Below are 16,703 nucleotides of genomic sequence, written 5' to 3' on the forward strand. Positions count from 1 at the left end.
AGCTTATAAGCCCACATGGACAGGCGCTTTAAGTGCTCAGAAAAATTTAAATTTTAACATCTACGTTTTCATAACAACTGGACAATTCCATCTGCTGATGACGGTCATTTGATATGATTATAAGCTGATACTGGGCCGTGCCATGTGATTGTTTCATTAAGAATTTAACATAGTTGAAGAATGAAGTTTGCAATGATACATGACTACTGAATAAATATTTACTCAGGTTTAAAGTGAACTTTTTTCGAGAGAAAACTTCTACTTTTCCAGTAATTAAAGTTAACTCAATAAAAACGTCCTCAGAAATTAATTAAACCTGAAGTTTTACCATTAGTAAATACCAAAAACAAAGGAGAGGCAAATATTTCAGACATGCTATAAATTTTAATAGACATATTGATATTTCTGTAGAGAAACAAAGTTATCCCTAGTTTTATTTACAATACAGGAATAAAAAAAATTGTCACATACAGTACAATGGTAAAAACAACATAGAAGAACTTAAATAATTATTTTATTTGTGTAACTACTTAAATAATGAAAATGGTTATTCTATTCACACCACGCCGTCTCAGCAGCTACAATGCAACTTTCACATTAAGTGCTAAAAAAAATTATAATTTTCCATTTTACAGCATGAATTCCATTTTGACCAGGCAGAGTTGATTTATTTCAGCAAACACAAGCAAGGCGGGAGATGAAGAACAAATACATCTTTTACTGACACTGAACTTCAATTAATGATGCTTGGAAACTTGTTTTTCAAAATAAAAGTTGGGAGGAGAGCAAAACTGCAACTGTTAGCACGACTGATGGTCCTGTCGAGACTCCTTAAATGGAATTTAAATGATTGAAGATCAAAGTTCTTAATAAGAAAGTTGAACAGATTTTGGGCATGCATGTGTGTGTGCTGCATCTGTATGAACTTCTGTCTGGCATCTGAAAAGACACAACACATCAATATGGCTCCAGACGATCCCAGTCTGAGTTCTGACTACACCTAGAGGAGTCAGATGTTCATTAGAGTGTAACGTTCAATCGACATTATCTCCATTAGACAGATTCTTATGTTAATCTTAAATCTTCTCTCTGCAGATTAAGATCTGCCTCTGACTGCAAGCAGCTTCCACAGTGACTTGGTGGCCCGATGAGACGTTTGATCATCTCACAACAGAGACACGTTTCTGACAGTGGTAATGAAACCACATGTCATGGATGAGAATTAGATGGACTCAGCCAACTGCTCTGAATTACTCTACGCAGGCACAGACATGCTTTACTTTTACCACGGGAGGGGGGGGGGCATGAACATAAAAGAAAAGTAGAAAAAAATACTCGTCCTCATGTGTCTTCGTTTCTTAACAGAGGAAAAAGCTGCATGTGTATAAGTACGAGAACATGAAATGACATGAACTGACAAGCTTAGTGTAAAACTGCTTTCTATAAACACCATTTTCTCCCATATATTATTACGCTTAAAAAAATAAACCCTCCTCTATGATAACAATAGTACTGCTATGTTTTTTTTTTTTTTTTTGCAATGCTAAGTAGTACTTAGGTAAGCTCTATTGGAAATATACATCACCGCGCTATCTCTTCCCTTTGTAGTTTTGAGTTCGGGTTCTTTTTCAGTGTGTGACGCAATGAAAGGAAAACCATTCCTGTGATAGTGTGGTGCGTGTGTGTGAAATGTTAGAACTACTCTCATTGCGCTTTTCAATAAAATGTTTAAATTCATTTTGAATAATAAAGTGAATGAAACAAAAACATGAATACAGTGCATGGGAGCCAACAACTCCGTTCAGATTGTATGAAACTGGCTTTGACAAAAACGTTCTCACTCAGTCGTTCCTATGTCTGTGTGGGTAACAGTCCCCTGTCGCAGATCCATTCTGTACATTGATAGCAAGTGAGTGTTGCAAAACAAAGTATACACACTGTATACTGTCATGACAATGTGCCCACAAACTAAATACGACATCCTAAGTGAGACGACATGGTTCATCTCTCTTGTGGTAGTGCCTTTAGGATAGTATAGCACAAAGCACTGCGGGCTCTATGTGACCCATGACTCTCATTGACTTCAGAGGTGCAGAGTGTTCCTTCAAAGTCTGTGTACATTTATTTAGCTTGGTTTTGAATGGACCATGAGCACAAATTGGATCTTGAGCCGCGCCGCTCCTTACCCCTGAACAATCAACTGTCTCCGCTGAAGTGCCTTAAACTCCTTTTTGGGGGGTCATAAGTAAGGCAACCCTGAAAAGATCCAAAGTCTTGGGTTAAAATGATCTGTTCCTGTGGAGTTCCTGTTTGTGTGGAGTCGGCCGTGTGCGAGCGTTTTCTGAACAAGAGAGGAAATGTCTTGGAGGAACTTCCATAGCTTGGCCGTGCTTATCGAACATCTCCTCTGCTGTCTGCAGGTCTCTCCGAAGTGTGAACACGGCTTGGATGCCAGGCCTGGTGCTCAAGAGCAAGTAGCTTATAGGCGAAAAGAGGAAGAGTTTGGTATCGTGATGAGGATGAAAAGCAGTCTGACGGGGATCCTGTGTGTATGTGTGTGTGTGTGTGTGTGTGTGTGTGTGTCTGTATGTTTGTGTGTGTGTGTGTATGTGTGTGTGTGTACATGCCTGTGTGGATGTGAGGGAGATTAAGAGGCCATATTAAGGACACCTCGTTAGAGTCTGCTGGTGGTGGTAGGTAGATTTGTGTCAACTTGAGGATGACAGCGGGGAGCAGCCCCCCTCTGCGCGCCCCTATACGATGTAGCTGGTCAGGTCTAGGAGGTACGAGGTCATGTCGATGATGTGGTCTAGTATGCCGTCTTTCTCCTGGTCGTTTGGCATGCCCCGCTCACTCTTCTCACACTGGGCCCCAGAGTAGCCGCTCTTACACAGGCACTTGTTGGGCTCCATACACACTCCTCCGTTGCGGCAGGCTGGTTCACACTTGGCTGCAGCCACAGACACAAGAGAGGAAATAGTGAGCATGTTGTTGTTGTTTGTCCTGATGATACTACTACTGAAAGCAGCAGAGGTACATTTAATAAAAAGGCACTCACCAACTCGGCAGAAGGGTCCCTCCCAGCCGGGACTGCAGCAGCACTTGCCAGTGGGAGTGCAGTGTCCGTTCTTACAGTGTCTGGAACAAGCTGTCATCAGCAGCTCTGGAGGCTCCACCTGACGCTGGCACTCCTTCGGGGCATGAGGCCTGCAACAGTTGTTAGAAAGAGGGAAAGTCAATATGTGGCAGAGACAAGCATCACATGGCCTGCTAATGAAAGTAGGGCATTAGTTTGGTATTATTGCTGTATGCCTTTCAGTAAGTCACACCCTGATAAACTGCATTTGTATAGCGCTTTTTTAGACATCTAACCACTCAAAGCACTTTTTACACTACGAGTCACATTCACCCATTCATAAACTGGTGGCCGAGGCTACCATACAAGGAGCCACCTGCTACTCAGTTTTTAACACACTCACACATTGATGCAAGCATCATCGGGAGCAATTTGGGGTTCAGTATCTTGTTCAGGCAGACTGGAGGAGCCGGGGATTGAACCACCCGATTGATGGATGACCCACGCTGCCTCTGAACCACAGCCGCCCATGTGTCACAATTGCAAACTTCCAAGAGGAGGTATTTAGGGATCACAATTTAAGGACATTCTTTGACAATCTCATTCACATGATTTTGAATATTAGCATATATGTTAAGTTAGATTTAAATTTCTTGTCATCACACAGGGTACAAGGAGTGTGACAACGACATGCAGTTAAAAGCCTTTCTGCTGAAACCCGGGATTGAACCAGGGACCTTCAGATCTTCAGTCTAACGCTCTCCCAACTGAGCTGTTTCGGCTTACCTATTATATCAGAATCCTAAAAATCACATAGGTCGGTAATTTCCAACTCCGGTAATTGGCACCCAAAACACAGCTGGGTGTCATTCTAGTTGTCTAATAGGAAGCAAACACAAAAACATGGAAGTTTTTTCCTCTGGGGTCACAGGGTAAGTCATGGCCTCTGTGGTCAAATTGGCTTAAATGTTGAGCTTACGTCTTGAGTCAGGCCACTCCTTAACATTTTGAATCCTTAATGGTACACTATGCAGGACTGTCCTAAAAAACAAAAGACTCACACAGAAGTAATTCCTCTCAATCATCACTTATGACCCAGCAGAAGTGTGTAGTGTTGCATTTTTCTGCAGACTCAGCCCCTGACTGCATTTTCTTATTTTCTTCTTATTTCCTGTGTTTGGGACTTTTATGGGAGTGTACCCCCACAGCTCTCAGGTAAGCTTGGGGCTTTACAAGAAGGTAGTGACCAGGTGCCAGACTGTAAACAGCAGGCATCCAAGAGACATAGTGCCAAAAAAAATGCAAGTATAATGAGAGAAAACGCCAAATAAGAGTGAATCTGGGGTTGGATTTAATTTTCATTTTCACTGGAGAGTGTGTTTACAAGCACTAACCAACAATTCAGCGTAGTGTACCTTTAAAGAACGCCTGAATACTCTACTGTCTTCGCTGACATACCTCAGACTTAATCTTTTTGTTTTTGGCAACAGCCACATGCAATAATAATGACTATGCTGGAAACAATTATAGATGTAAACAAGGTGGTATTGATTTATCTAAGGCAAGCACAGTGCGGTGTGAAGGTGTGTGGTTATACTGTAACTCATGTTTAGATGATTTGTTCTTAAAATTCTACCCGCTTTTTAAACTTTTGGCCCGTTACAATACACAGCTAATCAGCTATGTATTTGTTCTGCGCTCAGCTGCTGTGCCAAGTGGAGAAATTGGCAGGGTTGTCATGATCAAAACAGAAATGACTTTTCCAGGGTCCACAGGTTGTTTAATTAGAATCATATAATGGATAGTTTCCTTCTTCTTGTGTCTGCTTTTAGGCTCACTATGGTAAATGAGTCTGTTAGGAAGAGCCCGTCAGTGAGGAGTCACGCCCAACAACACACTTCAGTTCTTACTGTCCAGATCAACAGTTTCCATAGACATGCTACAAGTGGGATCAACACATCTGCCGTCACACATTGTGTGTATGATCTCAGACGATAGACAAGGCCATCAGCTTTTGTTGATATGTAATGTGTATGTGAAGTGATGCACATTTAGACATATGTTTTTAATCTCTGTAGCTAGTTAAATATGTATATGTCTATATCTTCCAAAGATTTATCATTGATGTACTGGCAGTTTTTCTGTATATTGTCAATTAATCGTACTTGAAAATCTGTTGTCTAAGATGGAACGACACCTGTATCAAATGTGGCGCTTGTATTGTTGTGACTCATTTTATCCTGAAATTCTCCCTACATGAAGAGCCGAACATCACAAAGGGTTAATCCAGGGCTCTCACAGATATAAACATGATTTGGAAAACACAGACACACAAACATCCCCACACCATATGCGTCAAGTCTGAGCACCGAAGAGACATATTGTGATCATTCCATATTGAGACAAACATCCAGACACGCATATCAGCAAATGGGCTGAAGCAGAATTATTTCATATCACGCTCTACAAATCTGGAAATAATACAGCGAGTGCGTAATCAGGTTCAAATGTGAAGCGTCTGTTAGCACGTGTTGCCCGCAAACTCACACACACATTTGTCTGCGTGTGTGTTTGTAAAAGAGAGAGAGCGAGCTATGGATGTGTAAACAGTTCTGCCGTAGTGAAGTGAAAAGCTAACAAGGCAACACAATGTGCTGGACACTGAAGGACACTCGCTCACACACACTTTCACACACAGGCTTGGCAACTGGACTGCTGTGGACTGATGGTGGTGTGAGAGCTGAAGAGCATCAGTAGTGAGGTCAGTGTGTGTTAGTGTGAAACAGGCCTCATCAATCATGGCTGTAGAACAAACGGTCAATCAGCGGTGGAAACCAAAACTAGATGAAGTTGAGGAACTGCAACCAGGGAGATCATTTTGTATATTAAATCTGAAATCTAACTTTAAATTCACTGTATCATATACATCCAGTTGAGCTAACTGTGCATTCACTCTTAGATGCTCTCAGCATTCCGCTGTGGGAAAAAATCGATCTGGTTTGTCGTGTCTCACCTGCTCTGACTAGCTGTGCAAATTAAATATTTGTTTAACCGACTGTACCGGATTGACTGTGTGGGAAAACACACATTTCAGCCTTAAATAAAAATCTATCACTCAGTAAACTGTAACTACGATGTTTTGTGGTGTTTCCGTCCAAGTTTGAAAACTATGTTGCAAATGTTACGACAGACACACTGACTGATGGCAGTGACAATACTGTGACTGTGTGTGTGTTAAAGTTGCTTTAAATTTGGAGGATGGAGAGCCGGGGGGGGTTTGATTCCCATGCTCCCATCAGCACCCAACTCCAGACTCCATCCGTGCTGGCTTTTGTTGTTGCAGGCTGCATGTAGTTAAAAAAAAAAAGAGCGAAGGAGGGAAGCAAACAGAAAGAGAGGGAGAGAGAGAAAGAGTAAGAGTCCCTGGAGGATTGGGGGGTCTGTAGCTAACACTGTTAATAGCAGGCAGGGGTCAGCAGCGCTACTAAACAGTCTGTACGACTGCCAGGGTGGCTGTGAAAACAGCACCTGCTGGTAGCGCCACTTGACAAAGGCAGCTGGGTCAACAGCCACTGTGGGAATTTATCAACTTTGGGAGGGGTGGTGTATGTGTGAGAGTGAGGGAGTGGGAGAAGGGCGACAGTGCTCCCACATGAGTTAGTTACATGGACAGAAAGAGAGATGATGACGACAACAAAAATACAAACACTGCACACAACTCAGATCATGTCGTAATTAAAATGAAAATAGAGAAAGGATGACTGCACGGCTGCACAGATAAGGCAGAGAACTTCAGAGCATTCAGGTCTGCGCCGTCACAGCAGTGTGGATGCTCTGCCTCAGATTTGTTCCTGATCTGCTTGATTATTATGTTTATCAGTGTGTGTGTGTGTGTGTGTGTGTGTGTTTAGCTTGTTGGCTCGCAGGGCCAGTTTGATTGACGTGAGGTATATGTGAGAAAAGGGCTGTGGAGTGGTGTACATTGTGCGCCCTAACAATGGCTTAATCAAACGGCCCAGTGTGGTCTCTTTTGCTGTTTTGTCATCCGACTCCATTGTTTGGGGGCTTCTTTTGTAGCTTCATTCCTTGTTTTAATTGTGCAAGAAATTTACTGTGTATTGTAGGAGCCAGGGCTATTCAGTGCGACTGGCAAGCAGCTTTGTCGAGGGGAGGACCACAGCAGAGATGTAGGAAGATTTAGGAGGGATAGGAAAATAAAGAAAAGGCTTTTTTTCTGTAGCGTGCTGGGAGCTAGCGTACCGCACGCTCACACAGGCTCACAGATGTGCATGTTCGCGTGTACGCACCACCCACACAGTTTATATCTGTACACACAAAACACAGAGAGGCACACATACAGATAAATATATCCACAAATGAGCACCCGCTGTCTCCTTCCCCTGCACATCCAGTGATTTGTGACTTCCATGGCTAATGCAGTTCATAAAGGAGGTCCCAGGACCCTATTCGAAGTTCACTGTGTCTTTTTAAGGTCTCTGCTCACTGTAATTCAATCAGCCCAGCCTGCAGCTGACAAAACCTGAAAGTGTGAAGTCTTTCATAATACTGCTTTCCCTTCTTCTCTTTGGAGAGGGGCTGTAGCAAACAGAAAGGCAAATTGCATTTTACAGCAGAAATCAGCAGGAGGTCTGGCTCTATATGCTACAAATAAACTATTGCAGAGGGCCACATGTAAGGCTGACTCTGTCCAACTCCATGGATGGAGTGCAACATGTGCCTCTTGAATTATGATATGATAAACATCTAACTTTGCTATATGACTTCCATGACGTATTGTATATACACAGAGGGGCTGAAACAAATCCCTGTTTTGTGCCTCTATCATAATATCTTTGTTTGTTAGTATGTTTCTCTTCTCAAAAAGAAAAGGGTCTTTCTGGCATTATTTGTTCCTGGCACAAATATAATGCTCTCACTGTATAAATAATTATGTTATCAAATGCAGACTCGACGGGACTAAAAGGTAGCCAAACATGCCCGTGAATGCCTGCCTACAGGCAATCATGGGCAAACCAAAGTTTCACTCAGTTTAAGGGCAACTGCTTTGCTCATGTACTGTGTGTCAGGCTAATATAGAAAGTAGATCTCTGAAAAGCAGAAGATGATAAGCAACAAAGTCATAAAACCTACAAAAATTATATTCTGTCTCCATCAGACATCGTATTATTTACACAATTTAGTCTTTTTATATCCTAGTTACAAGTCTTTTTATGTCTTATGTAAACTATCTTCAATTACGTTGCTGTTGAAAGGTGCTACACAAATAAACTTGTCTTGCCTTAGATAAAATATATGTGCATGGATGCCCATTCTTCACGGTTCTGCATGCGACATCCAGAGCATTAATGTAGCAGTAAACCACTATTGCGCTGTAAAAATATAGTGGAGTAATGGTGTCACTAGCAGAGAATAAAGTCATGCTATCTCTGTTGTTTGTTGTGGTGAGCCGGTCCGGCCATGCCTGCATGTTAATGCGTGTATATATCCCACTGGCTAGCTCATCACTGCTGCTCATACAGCGGTTACTGCTGATATCGGGATTGTTTTGTCGGGCCCATTCTCACCATAAGCTCTGTCAGCACTGTTGTTGTTAAGTGCTGTTTGTGGAGTTATCACCGTTAGCTGCTAGCCCCTGGCTCAGCCACGTCCATGTTGAAAACTGTTTATTTAAATAAATGTCTATGGCCCACTGACGAAAGCCCTTGCATTTGCAGTATTATGAACTGGGTGTCTGTGGCGACATTTCCGTGGCGTTTTCCATCACCCAGCAGTGGCTGGTCCGCCAGAAAGCCGGAGCTAATGTAACAGTCTTGCTCTTTAACTCACTTGTCTGTGAGGTGGCATACTGTTATTTTCCAGTCTTGCCTAGCATTGCAAGTAAGGTGCTGTGGTTGAACAAAAAAAAAAAAAAAAAAAGAGCAAGGACTACAGACAATAAAACAAAAACAAGTGTATATCTACAGGCGACACTGTTTGAGTCCTCAGATTCATAAACACACTGGCAAAAAACACTTATTGCCATAGGTGCCATCAAAAAGGACGAAACGCAGATCTTCAAGATTGTAACTTTTAGCTTTTGAAACAAAATATAGTGAAAAGAATCTAAACTCAAAGGTCCACTTCCTACTGATTCAGAACTTTAAACTGCATCTCACAGTCACCATATATAGACTATATGATGAAAGGAAATATTTCAATCCGACTGCTATACCACAAACAAGTCCCGTCTCGCCCTCTGTCTCTGTCTTCCTCTCACACCACACACATTCAGCATGTTTCAAAATGCATGGTGGCCTATTTATTATTGGAGGGGTACTCCAACTGACAAACAAATACCTAGAAATGAAGTCATCTGGCCAGGACATGTTTACACAAACACTGCTGAGGGATTTTATGGCTGATGTTTCCCTGTAAGCCTTTGCCGCCCTCCCTAACAGTTCCTCTTTTCCCCTCTATGTTCCCAAACACACAGTTGATCAAAACACAGCGCTAGATGCTATACTGGACCACAAAAACCACCATACTCTAAAACAAACCTCTTTATGAGAGGGGCTTTAGGGTCCAGATGTCCTCGCAGTATGGAAAAGAAAAAAGGGGAGGACCACCAGACTTGATAACGCGCTGAGGTCAGACACGTTAGCTACCCCAATTACTCCCCCCGTCACCCCCTCTCCATCCTCCCTGTAACAAGATCATAATAACGAAGCCAGAGTGTATTAGGAGTCAAGACTCCCAACACCACAGGGTCCGCACAGACTAAACAAGTCCACTTGATGGTGGAAAGAATTGTTCTCTGGGAGAAATGCGTCCAGCAACCATGCCAGAAAACATAAATACAGAGCAAGCCACCAGGGCCCCCTTTGAAACATCTGTGGTGTAATTAATTGTGCTAATGCCTGGGTGGCACTGTCGTCACCCAGGAATAATCAGCTGCGGATATGTTTCTATTGTGATTCTGAGGCATGCAAATTCTCCCTCTGTGCGTCTGCTTCCCTTACTTTATCTGCCTCTCTTAATCAAATCAGAACTAGCCTTAAGAAATACTATTTGTTTTGGGACTTTTCTTGTGCATTCAGAACTTTCAAAGTTGGACACAACACTACTCACTGACCTGAGCAGATGGGCCTAACCCTGCAGGATCTCACTCTCTCAACTTCCTGCACAAGTGCCGATAAGAAGATAGGCAGAAACATGGGGGGTTCAGCTGGAAACTTAATATGCATTTGGTTTGAATTACAAAGTCTGCTTATGTTTGCGGTGATTTCCTTACTGCCAGGGTAATATATCAGACACAAATGCTTACACATCCCTACTGTATCATGTGGGATGAATTCATGCCCTGTCTGCATATTTTCTAGTCTTGAGTGACAAAATGTTTTTCACATGTACTTGGCTTTGCACAAATAGTTTATAGATCCATCACCATCAGGATGATTTCTAATACTGTGATGCATATGGTAGGGATTATGACAAAGTGACACACGCACACACGTTTGAATTATGAAGTTGCACTCACGCGCATGTTCCCCACACATTCCAGTTGTTTAACATCAACTAATTAAGCATTTGACTGCGCGGAAATAGACTGGATGGAAACCGCTCAAAGTTAAGTTAGTGTGTGTGCATCGAGTGTATGTGTGTGTGCTGGATTGCTGCCGAAGTCCACACACATAATGATGAACAAAATGTGCTCTATGCATGAAAATGTGTGTGTTTCTTCATGAGCTGAAATAAAATATGTTGAGGTCTCTGTGCTTGACAACAGGTGCCTTTGTGTTTTCCTTACTCTCAGCAGAAGAAACCCCGCTGTCAAACGCTCTGAAAATAACCAGCAGGCAATAGTTACCAAGGTGAACACGGCCAGCTAAGTCAGTGTTGCTGTTAGCAATACTTTACACTAACATTTTGAAATGCTGTGCTTATTCTCCACTTACTGCTCAGCGTTTGTTTTGGCCCGCGAAAGTGGTCATGTGACAACAAAAGTTCTGGTCACAGCGATGTGTTAAGTGTGTGTGGAGGGGTCGTGTATAGGTAGTGAGGACTTGAGGAGGAAAATGAGCAAGAAAAGACGTCACTGCGGTGATTAACTATAGATCCGTGGTTTCATGAGAGTCAGCTGCATGAGTGTCTTTTATGATATACTGTAAGTGGGATCATATTAGCTTCACCATGAAACAAAACCAGCATGGAATTAGGGATGGTTGGCTAGTTTGCTGGAGTCTCAATAGAAGACATGAGGGATCACTTATTGAACTGAGACCCAACTGTATATACCACCATGGTTTACAAACATATGATGGTTGAAAGAATATGGTTCAGTCAAATTCCCTTTTCAAATAAGAAACAAACCACCCCCTGGAGAGAGAGAGAGAGAAAATGTACGTCATGATTGTACCTTTTAGGGTCCACCAGCTTGTAGAGTTTTCCACTGTGTGACTGCGCCATGCTTTTACTAGTCGCCAGTATGTAGACTTCACCTGCAAAAGATGAACAGTCACATGGAAATGGGCGATCAGCATTATGTGCATTGCGTACTTTTAATGTGCAGCATATGTCTCAATGATAAACTTTTCTGCCATCCATGCAATACCTGTGCCAAAATGAAGAGAGGAGGCAATAGGACATAAGAGGATGAAAGGGGAGGACATGAGGAGATGGGAAGGATGAGTGTAGCTACAGCTTCTGCATTGCTGCACTTGCCAAAGGACTCTACGAAAGAGTTTAATGGGACAATTGGATACTCATGACTGGGAACCAGGCGGATAATTTAATGAGGAACAAGCCCGCAAGAAAATTCCATAAGGGGACAAATTGTAAACATGTGTCTGTGGGGCCCATACTTCGGGACACAAGCCCACCCCCTCCATGATTCTTGCACCACTTGCAAATCATGATCAAATGCAGGGATCTTTAAATACCTCGTCAAATAATAACTCCAAGACCTGGCAAGAACTGGGATCAAACATTTCTGATGGCTGTGTGAGTGATCCACATCACGTGTTCACTTTAATCAGAAACACCAGAGCTGACAGTTAATAATTCTGTGAGTGTGTGGTGGGGGTCCAGCTGGTAAAAATGTTCTGTATCATATTAGTCCGCTCACCTCAGCTCACCCTACCTTATCTTAATGCGGCAGTACCCCCAGGTAAATAGTAACACATCTCTACCTATGCAAAACACAACCTTGTAGGTGGCCCGACACGCAGCTCATAAGTGGGTCTTAGGAGTATCATTGCTATCTTATGGAAATGACAATTAATCCAGGAGGAAGTATGCCCTATTTAATATCCTGTTGAAAATGTGCCATAGAGGTAGAGTAAGAGGGGCTTTAGTTTCCCTGTAGTTGTGACTGTTAGTCCATGTTGGCTAGGTGTTGCAACTTTCCCAGATTTCAATCGTGTTTTTGTGCATCACGCTGTGTTAGTGAAAAAAATCTTTCAAAATAACCAACTGGAAAATTCCTCGCCATGATGTTCACATATGTACCATTGATAAATAAACAACAAGCCATGATTTTTCCATAGTTTTGACATCCGTAATTTAAAGCCAACAAGCCTTCAAGGGTCCATGTTTTAAAACCCCAAGGTGATTTCAGAAAATAAGTAAACACATAGCTGTCACTCATGTGAACTTGGAGAGGAAAAACAAAACAAAGGAAGTGAGAAAAGAGGAAGAGGGCTAGACTGAAAATATGAGAAGAAACAGATAGTCTGCATAACTGCGTAAAGTTCTTATCATTGCCCCTCTGACCTAGTTCATCCTCTCCGAAACCCAAGATGTGTCCCACGAGCATGGAGCCGCAGGAGCCAGCTGAGCCCAGACACAGAGCCTTCTCCTGCCACTGTTCACCACTTGCTGATGTCGATAATGTAGACTTCTGGAGGATCCGCAGGTTACTGAGACAAACACAACACACAGAGCTGGTGAATTACTACAGTCGTTACTTTGTCAGTTATCTCAGACTGTTAGTTTTGTACTGCTTTATGATGTAATATACATGAGACACACATTTCTTACATTTATAAGTTGCTGTAAAAGTGAGAACAACAATGCAATTCACTTGCAGCAGTATTGGGCAAATTACAGTTGAGATCTGAAAACAGGGACAACTTTTACTTCTTGTGTCATGGTTCATTGACCCATCTTCCTTTTCCACCCCATGTCTCACATGGTGTTATTTAAGACCTCGGCTTTTAGTTTCAAAACAAACATCATGCCGGAGCCTTCACTTAGCCACAACAGTATGCCCTCAGATTGTAATGAGGCACAGAATTAAGCGACCACACATTGTTTTAAACACAGTGCCAACTCCTGATAGTGTACTTCCCCCCTTGCTATTTACTTCCTTTGTTTACTCAAGCGTCAATGTTTGACATCAGCAAAGTAGGATAAATTACAAACCAAAGAAAAGTGTGAACAGCACAGAGCAGGATGTCTAATCTCCATTTACAACGAATGGGCCGTGCCGTTGTGGTGACAGTAACATAAAACTTGTTTTCCCCCACGTGGATGGAACTTAGTGTTTACTCTGGCATGCGCCGATGCAGGGGACAGATTTTCAGTGTGAGAAGAGAAGAAAGAGTCATGTTGATCTCAGTGGAACTTAAGATGTTCGTCTGATAACTCATAAATCAAATGTACTTGAAAGCCAATGGGATAAAGTCACTACAACGTCTTAAAAATAAAGTTACCTGTCAACAAGTGCGCAGGGAATCAATCTAGATTTCACAACATGTAGCAACTGCATTTTCAGCCAGATCATTCATCAGCACTGTTTCAACAGTTGGCCTTCCTCTTCATTCTTACCCATTTTTATCTCCAAACACGTAGCTTCCATAAAGTCTTCTAGATTGGCAGCCCCTGTAGATGAAGCCCCCCACAGGTGGTGCTCCTCCACTGGACTGCAGGTCATAGACTGAAGGTTCATTTTCTGGGGAGAGACAAGGAGGCAAAGGTCTGATTCCAACACCAGCAGACAAAATGTTATGATAGAGGCAATCTAATCCATCTCTCTGAGAATATCTGATCCTAATATTCGCCAATCTGCATCCTTCAGTGGCTGTAATCAACTGAGGAATTATTATAAATTATGCATAATAGTAAGTGCAGCTTTGTTTGTGCTGGAATCAAAAGGATTAACCATGTTTCCTTTATTTTGTCAGAAGTCTGTCAGACATAATTGTTGTGTGGTTCCGATTAGCAAAACACTTCAATAAGAAAAAAAGAGCAAAGAGTGCATCTTGATTTAAATTGGATGGCAATATATTTGACTTCTTCTTTGGCAGCCAACTGAGACTTTAATATGTCTTTATCAAAACTGGAAGAGAATGTATTAATCTTTTATTCATGAGTGTGATGGTGAGGCAATATGGCATGCTTTCTGGATTACAGTTGTCTTGGCAAAGGGAAATATGAATGAAGGTTTGCTGCCTTTAAAAATGTACGATCCAAGACTTGGTGTGCTCATTTCCCAACTGCAATCACTTTACAGTTTGGGTAACTGTCTAAATCAAGCATCAAGCCAAGGGAGAGGTAGTCTGTAGCAATAACCGGCACTTTGAGTTGGAGTGAAAGATCAACGTCGAGGGATTAATTCGGGTTGCCAAAACAACACTCACTGTGGCAGAGATAACCAGCCCAATGTAATTTGTAACAAACAGCAGCAATTTGTTTTTTTGCAAAGAGAAGACAGCTAAGGAATGTGAAGGTGCTGATGTTACTGATTATTTTCTCAATGTAAGAAGAGCTAGGCCCCTCTCAGCTGTGTTTTCAACAATGCTAAACCATCATCTTGACGATTATTGTTGTTGACAGCTTTAAATCTTACGTGTGGACACAATCTCACATTCCCTTGGCAAATCCGCGCTCCACAAGGGGGGAATCTTTCTCGATCACATCATTTCTACATTCAACCTTCACTGTCTCTGCGCTCAACCCAGGGTGTTTTCTGAACATGTTGCCAAAACACCATGTTCTTACAAAATGAAAGACATTCGTAAAAACAGATGTCATTTTCAGCAGAATGAATGTGAAAGGTTATCCAAGGGGTTAATGTATTTTCATTTCTTTCTCAAGACAGAACGCCATCAAACAAAACTCAGGCAAAGGTTGCAACCAGTTATTTTTATCATGAGTTGTATTAACATTGCAAAATAATGAACTGCTTCCAAACGTAAAAAAGGGTAAAATATTACAAATATTTTTGGAAATTGTCATGGAAATTGTAACTCACCATAATCTTTCCCCTTAGTTATCTCCAGTATTCTTCCTGCTGATGTGTTTTTGCCACTGGCATCCGTACAGAGGATGAGTAGACTCCCATTGTCCGACTGAAGCCTATCTACTGCGCACCTACAGTTCAGAAAACAGGATGAATACGGGGCAAACAGAAGTAAAGTCTTGATACCAAGCACCTACGAGGTGGCAAGAACAGCCTGAGTTTACGAAACTCTTTTCTGAAACAGCTGTAATAAAACAGCATATACGGATATCTGCTCTGTAAGCTACCCATTTTTCGACAGTAAAAGTATAAATCCGTCGTAGCGGCCACATTTTGAAGAGGGGATCTCGTTTACCAGGCATAGCTGTTAAGTTCTTCAGTGTGACACTGATGAAGTTCCTTTCGAAATGTTTCACTCACCTGCCTGGGTCATGTAATCCATGGGCAAAGATTTCAGGTGGCTGGTTGGTGCTATTGAAGTACGGGTTGTTCCGCGGTATGGAATATGGTGATGTGCAGCAGTCCGTGTCCACATCTACCCTCAGGACGGACCCTGTGAAATCACTGCATTCAAACACACAAACAAAATACACCTTCACGATGGTGGGAGCTAGGAAAACGATTGAATCTTAGGGCACACATCAACACTTGATCATTTACACTACGATTCTTAAACCTCTGAGCTCACCTGAGTCCATCCATCTCCTCCATATCGTCCAGGGTGATCATGCCGTCTCCCAGGACGATGTGCAACAGACCATCAGGGCTGAACAGAAGTTGACCGCCTAGGTGCTTCCTGTGCAGCTCTGCCACTTCCATCAGCATGCGGACTGTCCGGGTGTCAACCTGGTTCGGGTTTTTTCTAAGGCAAAACACAACATGTCGTTATCACTGGGTTTCTGTTTGAGGGTAAAATAAATGATACAGAGTAACTATCAAGAGTATATACAACATTTCTACACCTGCATACTTCCAAACAGTCTCTTATATATCTTACAGTCTCTTATGTATCTTACATATATATTTATAACTATACTAGGGTCATGGTAAGTGGCAGCTCTTGATTGCGGTAAAAGCCCCTGAGCAATGTAATGTTTGAAAATGTACTGTGCGAGACATTTTTTTAAAATAAGTGCACACTCTGATTGCCTCTAATTACTTTAAAGAATAATTGTGTTGTTGAGTAAAATGATACACCGAGGCATGGATAAGAAACGCTGACATGACATACCAAACAAGATCCAACATTAAATGAGTTTAAATATTTTGTTGTCTAGAGACATTTCAGTCTAATGCATTGTCTCATTAAGGCAAAGACAGTGGGTGGAGATGTAACACAGGCTTCGAAATGTTGCACAATTTCTAGTGCAAAGTGAGGATTTGGCT

The 16,703-nt window shown here is 42.1% G+C and overlaps 1 protein-coding gene and 1 non-coding gene across 2 annotated transcripts in view; both read right to left on the reverse strand.

The window, feature by feature from the left end:
• Positions 1-356: 356 nt before the first annotated feature.
• Positions 357-16,703, reverse strand: part of hhip (hedgehog interacting protein) — a 35,188-nt gene continuing 18,841 nt past the window's right edge. The window contains exons 6-13 of the mRNA XM_050044217.1: positions 16,006-16,179; positions 15,738-15,881; positions 15,330-15,448; positions 13,904-14,027; positions 12,848-12,993; positions 11,493-11,574; positions 3,059-3,207; positions 357-2,950 (exon numbers count right to left, since the gene is read on the reverse strand). Of these exons, the coding sequence (XP_049900174.1) occupies positions 2,754-2,950; positions 3,059-3,207; positions 11,493-11,574; positions 12,848-12,993; positions 13,904-14,027; positions 15,330-15,448; positions 15,738-15,881; positions 16,006-16,179 (1,135 nt within the window). The 3' untranslated portion in view covers positions 357-2,753. The remainder of the gene's footprint in view (positions 2,951-3,058; positions 3,208-11,492; positions 11,575-12,847; positions 12,994-13,903; positions 14,028-15,329; positions 15,449-15,737; positions 15,882-16,005; positions 16,180-16,703) is intronic.
• On the reverse strand, positions 3,786-3,858 carry trnaf-gaa (transfer RNA phenylalanine (anticodon GAA)). The gene has a single exon. It is a non-coding gene; the product is annotated as a tRNA-Phe (tRNA).

This window comes from Epinephelus moara, chromosome 5 (genome assembly GCF_006386435.1).
Source record: "Epinephelus moara isolate mb chromosome 5, YSFRI_EMoa_1.0, whole genome shotgun sequence".
NCBI classification, from domain to species: Eukaryota; Metazoa; Chordata; class Actinopteri; order Perciformes; family Serranidae; genus Epinephelus; species Epinephelus moara.